Below are 13742 nucleotides of genomic sequence, written 5' to 3'. Positions count from 1 at the left end.
TTGTCATGGCCCATAAGGTTACTAACAAAAGATTTCTAATGCTGTCAGCACTGTACTGTCAGCTGTAATAACTGCACAAGCGAGCTGCAGCTATTTGCTCTCAAACTTTTTCAGTTTTTAAATGTTTGCAGTCTTATGATTGATTCTCATTGTCTAACATTAATAATGCAGCTTGGCAGCCATTTTGGCCAGGTCAGCATTTGAAGGCAGAACTTATTTGCTCTGTTTGTCTCCAGTGAAATAGAGGCATCCTTGTTTTACAGTTACCCAGCTAAGTTCTGATCACAGAATCGTTTTGCAGGAGTGCTAATATTCTATCTGTCTGGCAGGGGCAGTCTAGCACTGGATAACAATGTGTTCCTGTATTTTTTTAAAAGTAATCCTTTCCTGCAGGACTGGAAAAATCTACAAGTCCTGCACACCACACAAAATGATAGAGTCTGCCGATAACATTCTGAGCTTTCAGCACTAAGAGGCAGAAATTTTTTTGTATAGGCCCAGATGCTGCAAGAGTTGGGTTGTTCGTTACCTTCAGGAGTCCTGCAGGATTGGGCCCTGGATATATAGGCTGAACACATTTAAAACAGAGGTTGTACACACACCATGAGACATCTCCAGGGTCCTTTTTTCTGACAGAAAGCCAGTCTTAAGACTTACAGCAGCTGGCTTTTGTGGGTTTGTGTCAGTCTTCATATTACTGAAACAAAGTTTTTAAGCAACATGTTAAAAGATGGAGATATGAGGAAGGCTAACATCTAAATCTGATGGGACCACATTCACATACAGAGTGTGTTTGCCTAGACTGTTGCTGGATAAAATAAAAACCCTAATAATCAACAGGGATCAACAGGGAGAAGCCACACCTTCTTTCCCTTACCTAATTCACAAGGCAATTATAAAAAGAGCAACCACCTTTTGTAGTAGTCAAAGACCACCCCAATTGCAGTTTCCAACATGATGTGTTTTGCAGAAGCATCTGGCTCCACTGTCCAGTTTTTCTCTACACCTTTGGGTGCTTGAACCTGTCACTCCTGCATTTCAATTCAGAGTGCGCAACTCCAACCTCTCATGAAGGAAAGTAAGTACAGTAGTAACAATAGTGCCTTTTTCTGAGACTTTGCTTTGACTCCGCAAAACAATATAACCACACAAATTGTTTAAATGAGCCATGAGGGAGGAAATAAAATCCTACATCTCTAATGGGAACATTCTTCACAGCTTGGTCCTACATTCAGTAGTTTGGAGAACATAGATTTTCTTGAGATCTGTACCACTCTCTTCAAATTAAGATTTCCCCACCATCCCCCAAATTAAATATGCACAACCCTCAGACCCATCAGACACCCATGTGCAGCTCATATACAGTATGCAATCTTCCCATATGGCTCCTTCATAGAAATGCAAAGATCTGTAACACAGCAGCATTTAATAATGTAGTCAATGCTGTGACACCAAAATTTTATCATTGGGTAATGCAGTTGTCTCCCATGTCCTGAGCATAACGGTCTGATATTATAGTCCTCAGTTCATCAATATCCTTCCGTAATTGACACACCTCCAAGAGTTTCTTGGTGAGAGTTTCTGTGCTGTGGTAATTCTCATTCTCTTCAGCTGAACAGCTCATTGCTGTGAAAAACAAGACATGCAACCACATGAAAGCTTACACATTCACTCAATTCAAAGAGTGCACATTTGGTTTTTAGTTAATGATACCAGGACAAATCTTATTTCAATATAATGAAAAGCCATCAAAATGCAGTATTTAGTGCACTTAAAACCATACACTATTCCTTTTTTGAATCTAGTGTAGCTCTTTCAAAGTGGCAATGGAAAAACCTAAAGGGCAGATTGACTACACAACTTTACGGGGGGCTCCTGCCAATAGAAAGTGTGCTGGGTGGGTTGGAGAAGTGGTGGCAGCACAACTTTCTCTGCAAGAGTCTGGTGGCAAAGAGACACAGCCCAGAAGCAGTTGATGACAGGTCTGGGCAACGCATACAGGATGTGTTGTTTCTGTAGCCTGGGACAGCAGGAGTATGCATCTCGAACAGAGATTCAATTTACTCTCCCCTGAGACCTCACGGAGTAAAACCACCATTCGGCCAACCCCTTTAAATGTAGCAGAGGGAACAGAAATCAGAACTACACACGTATCGATCCCTGCCCCCACACTCACTAATCCATAAACATGGCTGGTCTGCAACAGCTTTCTATTAATAAGAATTAGTGAGGTCCTATAGTATTTTCTTTTATTTATATCGGCTCATGTTGTGATTCTACTGGATCTCACAAAATCAAGTCAGATTAATAATCAGTTGGGAGATCTCAGTGCAACACCTATTTGCTTCAGGAGGAGGGTTCTATTAGTAGTAAACTTGTGTTACTGAAAGCATCCCTTTTGGATGGGTTGTAAACCTGGAGTTTTGACTACTTACACACCTCTGCCCCGATACAACGCGGTCTGAGGTTACGCGAATTCGGATATAACACAGTAAAGCAGTGCTCCGGGGGATGGGGCTGCTTTACCGCGTTATATCCGAATTCGTGTTACCGCAAGCAGTTCCTCTGCACCTGCCCGTTACCTGCTGCGGCCCTCCCCGGGGCCCCCTCTGCTCCGCCTCCTCCCACGAGCGCGCCATAGCTCTGCTTCTCCTCCCTCCCAGGCTTGCTAGGCCAATCAGCTGTTTGGCACAGCAAGCCTGGGAGGGAGGGGGAAGCAGAGCTGCAGCACATTCGTGGGAAGAGGCGGAGTGGAGGTGAGCTGGGGCAGTGGGGCCACAGCAAGTAATGGGGGGGCACAGAGGAACCGCTCCCCATCCCAGCTCACCTCTGCCGCCTCCTCCTCCCCCCCCCCCCCACGAGCACGCCGCTCAGCTCTGCTTCTCCTCCCTCCCAGGCTTGCCGCGCCAAACAGCTGATTGGCCTAGCAAGCCTGGGAGGGAGGAGAAGCAGAGCTATGGCGCGCTTGTGGGAGGAGGCGGAGCAGAGGTGAGCTGGGGCGGGGGGCCCCGGGGAGGGCCGCGGCAAGTAATGGGGGGCACAGAGGAACTGCTCCAGCTCCTCTCCGCCTCCTCCCCTGAGCACGCCACCGCCGCTCCACTTCCCCTCCCCCCTTTCCAGGCTTGCTGGGCCAAACAGCTGATTGGTGCGGCAAGCCTGAAAGGGAGGGAGGGAGAAGCGGAGCAGCGGCAGTGCGCTCAGGGAGGTGGTGGAGGCAGAGCGGAGGTGAGCTGGAGCGGGGAGCGGTTCCTCTCCCTACCCAGATATAATGCGGCCTCAGCTATAACATGGTGAGATTTTTTGGCTCCTGAGGATCGCGTTATATCAGGGTAGAGGCAGTAATGAGCTCCCAAAATCCTAATAACCGGTTCCCTACCGGGTCCTGGGCGGCACTTCAGCGACAGGGGGGTCTTCACTCGCTCCAGGTTTTCGACAGCGGGTCCTTCACCTGGAGTGAGTGAGGACACCCCCCACCGCCGAAGAGCTGCTGAAGACCCGGTAGGGAACCGCGCAATGAGTACAAGCCCTGTGTGCCTTTTCCCCCATCCGACCCCAACCCACATCCTGCCCCCAACTGCCCCCCTCAGAACCCGCAACCCATCAACTCCCCCTGCTCCTTGTCCCTGACCACCCCCTCCCGAGACCCCCTCCACCTCCTAACCAACTCTCCCCGCTCCCTGTCCCCTGACTGCCCCGACCCCATCCACCACCACCCCGACAGACCCCCGGAACTCTCACACCTACCCAACCCCCAACCCCCCCGTCCCCTGACCGCCCCCCCCAGAACCTCCACCCCCTCCAATCACTCCCTGCCCCTTATCAAACCCCTCCTCCCAGCCCTGGCATGCTGCTCAAAGCGGCAGGAGCTGCCAAGCTGCCCAGAGCGCTGGCACCCTGTGAGACGGGGGGAGGTAAGGGGGGCGGAGCAGGGGAGGGGCTGGGAGACCCTCAGGCGGGCCGGACAGGACAGTCCCACGGGCTGGATGTGGTCTGCGGACCGGAGTTTGCTCACCCGCTGGCCCCTTTAATAACTGGTTCTACACCGGCTTCTTGCGAACCGGTGCGAACTGGCTCCAGCTCACCACTGGGTAGAGGTGTACTTATTCAAGATCACATGGCACAGTAAAATTATGTGTATTAATGCCAGTATACTGGCTCATCTGCAAGTATGCTAACAACATATATAATTTTCTCCACTTCTCCTCCTAACCTGTTGGGTATGTTGTGTGCGATCAAAGAGCTGCTGCATTTCACCTTAGAGAAGATGGCACTGCTCTATAAAGTGGTTCCTGATTATGATTTGGTCACAGCATATACATTTGAAAAGAGCTTTGGGATCTTTGTGGTAAGAAGTACATGGGGGAATTGCTACCTTTTAGCAGGCTGAGTTCTGCCCCTCCTGTATATCTTATAGCCTGAAGGACATTAACAGGAAATACTTAATAGCTTGGACTAGTAACTGCATGATCAAGAGCACTTGAAAAATATACAAAGAGTGATGTTTAGATTTCTTCATGATGACCAGAAAGTACAGGTCTCCGCCAGCCCAAACTAGATTCCATTGCTATAGACTGTGTTTTCTCAATGTCAAAGTACAATATAAATATTGCATGATAATATCACTTACATCTGATTCCCAGCAGTAAGGAGAGGTTAGGCTCCTTGCCCTGAGCTCTCTGGGTGAGAATACTGCATAGTGCTTTCAAGTCAAACAAACAATGGGACATTTCTTTGAACAACTGGTCAGCCACCGGCATCTTCTCAGACATTGGCTGTCTGGACTGTTCCATCTGGCATATCTGCTCCCTCAAAAAGGCATTCTCTTCCATTAGTCTTTGGTTCTTTGCGAAAATAAAGAAAGAAAGAAAAAAAAGGGCGGTGTCATTTTCTTCACCTAATACTAGCCCACACCAGATGTAGACTTCTCAAAACATTGCCCATACAAAAAAAGCAGCATATTTTCTGTTTCAGACAGTGAACAATATGAATTAAACTGAATGGACTTAGATAAATGATGGCATTTATTAACTGGCAGATTTAGGGCCTACTCTGATTTTAAAAAATAAACATTAAAAATAAACCATCCATATCAAAGCTTCCAGGCTAGAGCACTTGCTCAAAGTGTGAATGGCAGTAAATCCCCACCCATGTGTCTGTTTCATTCATTTATCAGGTCTTGTCATTAACCTAAATAGTAAGCTCTTCAGGGCAGGGACTGGCTCTTTACTACATGCCTGCACAGCACCTAGCACAATGGGGCTCAGTTGTGGCAGAAATATTTTTATAAGGGGTTTCTAATTACTTACTTCAAGCAGAATTTTATTTAACTGCTGTATATGCCTTTCTTTTTCTTCAATCTCATTTGTCATCTTCTGCATTGTCAGTTTCCCTTGCAAAAGCTTTTCTTCCGTAGACTGGATAGAATAAAAAGAGGAATAAGTGCCTTAATTCTTGTATCTTGTCAGTTGGGGTATTATTGGTATGTTGTGGTACATCGAGATAAATTTTGTTGATTTACTGTACTTGTTAGGTTCGGATTTACTTACTCGTCTATTTATTTCACCACCTTGCTATTGGCAGTTAAATGACTCAGCATTTATCTATAACAACAACTTCCTCTAGCAGTCAGTTGGGGAGCAAATCTCTGTAGGACACTATTTCTAGTCAGAAAAAAATGTAAGTTATTATGATTGCTACAGTAATATCACACCTCAGAGAAAAACCCTTAAAAAAATACGTGTCTTCATAAACACAAATACCTGTGGATTTTAAATAGGGAAAAAATGCATGGAGTCTAAAATTACTGTTCATTATAATTAATTCAAAGCAGCTATTTCCTTTTTATGAGGAATGTCTTAACGCCAAGTGTCAATTTTATGCTAATTTCATTGTGACTAACAAGATGAAGTTCTTTTCACCTTTCTTTTTCCATTTTTAAGAATATGGAAACAACCCCTCCTTTGAGTACTGGTGAATTTGATGCTCAGTTCAGATTGAAGGACTTTTTTGGCCTTTGATGATAACTCTTGATATGATGCAGTTACTTTAATTTTTTACAAAATTATTTTTAAACACCTGAACTGTGCAGTGGGGGTTGAAAGAATCCTGATTAAACAAGTGGCTGCAAGGTAAAATAATTTAATAGCTTTTGGGTCACTTCAGCTGTCCAAATGATTATCCTAACAGTTACAAACCAGCAATAACTTTCTCTGCACCCATTGCTAATAAATACTCAGTTTCTCAGATTTGATTCCTACATTGACCAAAAAGATCAACTCCTCCAATGACGCTGAGTCAACAGCTCTTGAGTGTGCTTTACTGGTCTCACCTCACTGTCTTTTTGACAGCTGACTGCTTAAATAACAATAAACCCATTTTATAAAGCTTCTTAAGGTTGTTGAAAACAGATACAGGACAAATTTCACCCCTACTTGGGTCAAAGTTTTTGCAATATCAGCTCATCTGAGACAATGATTTTGATCTCATGAGAAATTCACACCATTGCTTAATTTCCTTTGCCTAGCTTTAATATATATCTCAGATGGTAAACACATTTGTCAGACTACATTCATCTAAAACACTTATCTGTACTTATTGTATGTTACTGTGATGCAACATTTCATGTGTTCTTGAAAATAGGGATAATCCTGCTCTGCACAAATATGTGGAATTTGTTAATGTTTGTATAGTTCTGAAAAAGGTACATCACTAAATAATATTTCAGATTACGTGCATGCATCATGTTTTGCGGGTGGAGTGGGTTTCTAGTTCCTGCTTACAGAGGTTACTTCTGGGTTTCAAAAGACACCTCTGCATACATAGTTCCACCTGGATATATAGTGCATTCAGTATGATCGTAGTTATCTTTGTCAGTATCAAGTAGACTTATTTCACCACTTGATGATTTCCCGTATCTATGTTTATATGCTTTGCAGGATTATTTGGCTTAAATCCAGAAAGAGAAGCAGTCAAACTGCCTCACTCAGAATATTAATAAAGCTGAGCTACTGCTTATATAAACTCCTAGTGCGCTAAACCACAGACTCTTGCAAAGCTTCAAAAAGGGAGGATTTTTTTCATGTTGGTAATGTTATCGCTCTGAAAGCCCAGTGATATGCTCTCACAATGCATCCAAAGGTTCCTTTATATCCTTTGATCAGCACATTAATATGTAAAACCTGTTGCCCAGTTCCAATTATTTTATGGCAATCCACTCCTATCTTGCTCAAAATACAGTAGGAGCATCGGTGGCAATGCTGCATACTTTGTCACTGGTGCCCTGGCCTTGGGAACTATTTTGATTTAACTTTTCCAGGCCAGTGGAACTCAAGATCATGCTGCAACAAGAAAAATGGGTGCTCCATAGATTACTGCTTATTACACAATGCTAGCCCATGTATGGGATGGCATTGGCTCTTGGAAAAGTCCTGTAAAATGTAATAGAGAATTCTCTCTCTCTCTCTCTCTCGCTGAGAATTCTAAGAGGATGGTTAAAGAAATGTAAGCTTAATCATTCTTTATTAAGTTCTATAGTTTAATTTCAATAGGAACCTAATGGTTTCATCCCAGTTCTCTAACCATTTTTCTTGAGGATATGAAGAACTCAAGGAGCAGAAGAGCAATAACTGAAGCAGCCACAGCAAATTGTGCTGAATTGTTCCAAACTGTACAGTGCTTTTGGGGCACAGAAAAATGCCCATGAAGTTTTAGGATAAACTAGTTCCTTTTATGACCTAATACGAAATTACTCAGAGTTGCATTCAAAGGCTAATGCACTAATCCACTGCCCATTTGACACCCAATAGCATAGAGCTTTTCCAAATGCATTATCCTGAAAGTAATGAGGAATGGTGCTGCTGCTTCCCTGTTCTGACGCACCAAAACCAAATACAGAGGATTTGTCTTCCCTATTATGTTTAAATTTTGACTTCTAAATGGGGAATAATAAGAGAGTTTACTCTTACTGCTGTGCTAAATCACCATGTAGAGCCCCCAGATATTGTTCATTTATATCAACTAAAAGAGGTTTTTACATTCAACAGTCATACTGAATGCATGTTTACATTCTTTGTTTTATGTTCATCCCATCTATGCACATTACAAGTTGGTTTGTTTTTTTAAAAAAAGACGTGTTCACAAGTACTATTAAGTTTTACCATTTGATTTTCAAAATTCTGTTTGTCATTTGTCTTATGTATAACTCTAGTCACACGCCATCAATGAATAGTCTGGAAATAATTTCACATACAATTCTACATTACACTGAATCATATGTATGTCATCAGCTCATGAGTCACTGGCATTTGCCAGGGATCACTAAAATTAGAAACTTGTATTAATAATTATTAATTCTACCTTGGGTAGGAAATTCATGCTTAAGTGCACACTCACATATAAGTCCACTGGTTTACCATCCTGGACACACAGTACTATGGTTTTCCCTTTCCCCTCTTGCTGTGTGACTTAACTTCATACAGAAAATGTATAAAGTAACATTCAGTTATGTTAATCCCATCGGTCATGATACACAAATAGCTCCACCAATAGGAACGCCAGCTCTGCATTAGATAACAAGTGCTCTGTACAATCTGGCTTTTCTATCCTTTTTAATATTTTTATTTTTTCATAAGTGAAATGTTAATTTTGTGACAATCTAAATTAATCATTTGAACAGGAATTTTAAAAAAGCAACTTCCATCTAAATTTTTTATTTCTGAAGATGTACGGCACGCAAAATAACATCTCTCAAAAAGTAACCGGGACATTAATCTCTCACAATAAAAAAAACCAGGAAGATCAAAACTATTACTTAGAGATTACAAATAAACAGGAAATTAAAATGGTCACAAACTGTTGTTTGGAGCAGGATTTGTTTTCGTTTCAGCTGACACTTCCAGCAGGCAAATATCAAAAATCATATTGTGGAGGCTACTTTTTTAATAAAATACTGAACTGAAGATAAATTTATAAAGCATAATTTTAAATTGTGGATGAACTCACTGAGTAAATAAGATAAAAAAAGGTATTATTGGTCTGGTTTTTGCTTAACCACATTCTGTGCTTCCTGGTTCTGAAAAGAAATCCTCCCTCTTCTAGTGATGTTAACAATTCACCTGCAATTTCCTATAAACTCCCAGCAGGAGACAGGAGAACAAGTGCTACGTGATGACTGCTGAGGGCAGAGGTCAAGTAAATATGGACTGATGGAACCTTGCTGGCCAGGAACAAGCACTGAAACCCACCTCTCCACCCCCACAAAAATATCAAGATGGCAGGGGAGGGGAGAAGGAAAACGAAAAACAGTCCTGCCAAGATGTGAGAGTTACTCTCAACTGTGAAGTCAACAAGCCTGAGACCGCTGATCCCCCTTTGGAGCTGCCTGTGACTCCCTATTCTGAAACAGGCTGGAGAGGAATGGGGCTGGTGAAACAGCCATATTTCTTCTCTCTCTTCCTCTCTCAACAGAAGCACAAAATGGAGGAGCACACGAGGCATCAGGCAGGTCTACAGAGGGGAATCTGAGTGCTCTGGGGGGCTGACTCCACAGTGAAACAGGCTAGAGAGCTTCTCAGCTTCTAAAGTTCAATTTTTGTTCTTTTGGGGGTGGTCTGCTGAGGCTTGATCTAAAGGCCACTGAAATAAACAGAAAGCCTCCCATTTGCAGCAGGCCATTAGTGCTTACCACCTGGTCCCTGAGGCTCACTGTGGAACTTTCAGAGGGGGTGTTTATGCATCTCCCTGGATGCAAGTGCTGGTGCTCCACATCTAGGAGTCTTCTAGTGGGAAGAGACCGTATTATTTGGGTTGCCACCAAACGGGGCATGGAAGAGCTGCTTACAGGAAACTGGAAGCAGATGTGTTTTGGGGCAAGAATCTCTCTTACAAATAGGAAGACAAGAAAGAGATCCTAATTTAAAAATAGAAGTTTTAAAGGAGAGAGCAAGATCTGTGGTCACACAGAGTCCTGGTTGCACCACTCTGGGAGTAAAAAGGCAACTTAACGCTGCCGTAAATACACAGCTGAGGATTCCCCAGGCCTGCCAAATTCTTTGTTGGCATAGAGCTGGCATAGTTAGTTCTCCACCATTGTCATAAACAGTTAGTTAAGGGTTAAGGTCTCTTTTACCTGTAGAGGGTTAACAAGCAGTACCTGATGAACACCTGACCAGAGGACCAATCAGGGACAAGATAATTTCAAATCTCTGTGGAGGGAAGTTTTTTTCTGTGTTTTTTGTTTGAGTTGAGTCTCTCTTTGGAGCTAAGGGAGTCCAGACACCTTTTTCAAGTCCTCCAAGACTTCTGCAGTATTGTTCATCTATTCAGGCTAGTAAGTGTTAAAAAGGCGAACTAGTATTATAAGTTTATTTCTACATTTGCAATTGTGTGTTTTTGCTGAAGGAATATCTTTATTTATGTTGCTGTACTTTGCTTTTACTGAGAAAGAAAGGGGGAGGGGGAAATCTCTCCAGGTTTATAAGTTAGACCCTGTGTATTGTTCCATCCTGGTATTACAGAGATAGTGTACTTTCTTTTTGTTCTTTTAATAAACTCTTTTCTTTTTAGGACTTGATTGATTCTTCCCTTGTTTGCATTTTCAAGGGAAGGGGAGGGGGAGGTGAGTCCCTCTTTGTGTTGAGTCAAGGATTTGACTCGGTGCGTAATCTCTCCGGAGCAGGCTGGAGAGAGGGAAGGGGGGAGGGGAACTGGCTGTTTCTCTCTCTCTGGTGAGATTCAAGGGGTTTGAATCTGGGTTCCCCAGGGGAAGTTTGGGGGACAGGCAGTGTGTTACCCACTTTAAACTTAACTGGTGGCAGCAGAACCGGATCTAGACTAAGATTAGTTTAGAGGAGCCCATGCAGGTCCCCATCTTGGAACCCAAAAGCTCCAAGTGGGGGAGAAGACCTATGACAACCATCCCTTTCCAGGACCCCAAACCAGGAGTATGTGTGGAGCATGCTGCAATCCGGCTCTCCCGAGGGGGCCATTGCAAGCCAGCATTTGGAAACTGCTCTAAATTGGGCCAGGAGCTGAACTGGCCCTGGTTACTTCAGGGATCTGAAAAGAAGGATGCTATTTTGCTGCCTTTGGTGTGCTGACGGATACCCCATTGCACCTGAGATCCTGGTCCTCATACCTAGATTGGTTTTAAACTCATTCTGACCCTCACTTATTTTCTAAAGGTGAAAGTTTTCTACATTGCACACCCAGTACTTATGCAGCAGGTAACTGAAACTGATATTACCTTTATAATGTTGCTGAAGATGCTAAGTCAGACTCTCCTTTCATATAAAACTAATTTTCCTCATGCAACTCCACTGATTTCAGTGGAGTCAGACCTGACTTATGATGGTGTGAGAACAGAATCAGCCTCTCAACTACAGCTGACAGAACACTGGGCACAAGTGTCAGGTATGCAAGCTTTCCTTTTTCCACCTCTTAACCATACAAACATCCCGTACTGAAGATACTGTATAAAAATAGGCTGTCAATAGCAGCAAGTGCTGACAGTGGACACAGAAGGGATACTGGGGCTAACTCAGGTTAGGGCAGTGCTGGCCTTGGTACCAGTAAATAAAGCAAAGCTTGTAGCCACTGGTCCTAATCCAGATCAACACAGAATTTGACTCAGTGTAAAACCCTCAGCATATTTAATGACTTCCACTGATATGCCACCCAGCAGCAGGGAAGTAGATGGAATAAGAAGGTTAAAACTATAGGGGAACTGGAAAGATCCAGGAAATACATTGCGATGGCATAAGTGTGTTAAGCTACTAAACAGTCAGTCAAACTGATGGGTAAAATTACTCATTTATTTTATGAAAGTGAAGGAAACTGCTTTGTTAATAGGTATGTCAGATTGTTCATATTGTAGCAACCCATCAATAGTGGCTTTTATTTCAAACCCATTCCTGTTAGATTTCCATTCATTCAAGACTGCAGTCTTAGAGCAACTGCTAGTGTTCAATATTTAGGTGTTTAATGTGCATTTCTTTTTCTTATCTGACTACAATTTGTGCCGGTCCCATGACACGTTGTTAAAGAGTGTGCAGTCACACCAATAGCATCAAAAGTGACATAAGCAGCTCTGACGATATCGGACATGACATCCTTTAGACCATCAGCATAAGGCAGCTTGTAGGGATGCATTTTCCACCTTATGCTGGGAATCCAATTTGTTTCTATCCGCAAAGTGTGAAAAAGCTTATTTTAAGTTAAGGCTAAGGAGATGTTCTACTCCAAGCTATTTGGACAGACATACAGTATCTTTGTTTTAATAGCACATTATCATAAACTGCAACTGCCTAAACCAATGGCAAAATATATACATTACTTACCTGAATTTCTATCACCATCCCAGCTATCTGATTTTGTTGATTGTCTATGACCTATAAAAGAAAACGGAAATATGACTAAGTACCACATTCAAAAAGATGATTGACCCTGTGAGTTTTAAGTAGAACAGTCTCTCTAATTTCTGATCTAGTGACTTTTCTTTTATAAATGTCTAAACCTGGAACTCAAATTACCTATTCTCAAAGAAGTAAATAATAAAAAAAAAGAAATACTACTTAATGCTCACACAACAATCTTCATCATGAAATTACTAATTACACAATCACAATTAGTTTTTACCAAGGAACTGGCAGTAAGTTAAGTCTCTCTCTCTGTATTTTATTTGACCAAAAATGGTTTACATTTTCTTGTGCAACTGAGAATTCATGCAAAACAAATGCACTGACCCAAGAAACACATATGTTGAAGAGAAACCGGAATCAGCAATACACGTGAAAAACTGAGTGAGAGAAAAATAAGACAAAGAAACACAATAGGAGATTCTATGGTTGTGGATGCTACTGACAGTTCAGCTAATCAGCTTCATGGACTGACCTTGCGGGCTTTCTCGTTCTTTTCTTTGAGGCATTCATTCTCACTCTGAAGCTGTTTTGTGTCCAACATGGGGAGGCGGATACCATCTTCCAGGCATTTTTCTACTTTCTGTTGCAAACTGCAATTCAGAGATAAGAATGGAAAAGCAACTAGTCAATTTATTGGGAAAACAAGGAAACAAAACTGCAGTATGTTCTAGTGGAGGGTTTAAAAACCACTCTAAGCAACATCAACCGCTCTCTCACCAAACCCACCAAGACCTTACAAGTAGATTCCAGCTTCGTGTATAAGCAAACTGACAGGTGGGTAAGTGGTGTAAATCCTGGACTTCTTGAAGTCACCATGTCACTAACAAGAACAGATCAATCTAAATACACGGGAAAGTTTTATTACTTATCCAATATATACTCCATCTTTGTAATACTTTGCTGCCTGGTTAAAAAAGTAAATCCTGGACCAGATTCTGTGTTGCATCTCTTGAGGCACGGCACTGGAGGTACACTCAGAAGGAGGGGAACAACTGTGACTTTAAAACACCTTTGTGCTGCCCATTTTATGGGCTGCTGTGGGGGCTGAATCAGCTCCAGCATTAGTCAGAGCAGTCCTGGGGGTGGTTCTTACAGCAGCTTTACTAAATTTGCCTATGGGGTCCCTATGAGCTCCACTGCAGTCCGATTGCCAAGCACTATGGTCCATCATTCCTGCCCCCTATGATGGGCATGTGAGGGGGCAGCATAAAGCCACAAATCTCAGCCATTACACTGTTTACGCACCAGAGAAATGTTCCCAGCCCCCTGCAGTTCATTTAAAGCCCCTATATGTGGCCAGAGCTTCCCCCCTCAGCAGCTTTCAAA

General features: G+C 42.7%; 1 protein-coding gene across 6 annotated transcripts in view; it reads right to left on the bottom strand.

Moving 5' to 3' along the window:
• Nucleotides 1-373: 373 nt before the first annotated feature.
• The window catches only part of CEP85L (centrosomal protein 85 like), a 219976-nt gene continuing 206607 nt past the window's right edge, over nt 374-13742 (bottom strand). For all 6 annotated transcript variants that reach the window (XM_039532805.1, XM_039532807.1, XM_039532806.1 and 3 more), the window contains 5 exons: nt 12889-13006; nt 12336-12386; nt 5307-5414; nt 4628-4841; nt 374-1626 (listed from right to left, as the gene is read on the bottom strand). In XM_039532805.1, the coding sequence (XP_039388739.1) occupies nt 1463-1626; nt 4628-4841; nt 5307-5414; nt 12336-12386; nt 12889-13006 (655 nt within the window). In that variant the 3' untranslated portion in view covers nt 374-1462. The remainder of the gene's footprint in view (nt 1627-4627; nt 4842-5306; nt 5415-12335; nt 12387-12888; nt 13007-13742) is intronic.

This window comes from Mauremys reevesii, linkage group 3, assembly GCF_016161935.1.
Source record: "Mauremys reevesii isolate NIE-2019 linkage group 3, ASM1616193v1, whole genome shotgun sequence".
In the NCBI taxonomy this organism is placed as follows: domain Eukaryota; kingdom Metazoa; phylum Chordata; order Testudines; family Geoemydidae; genus Mauremys; species Mauremys reevesii.
This window is presented reverse-complemented; position numbering and strand designations above follow the sequence as displayed.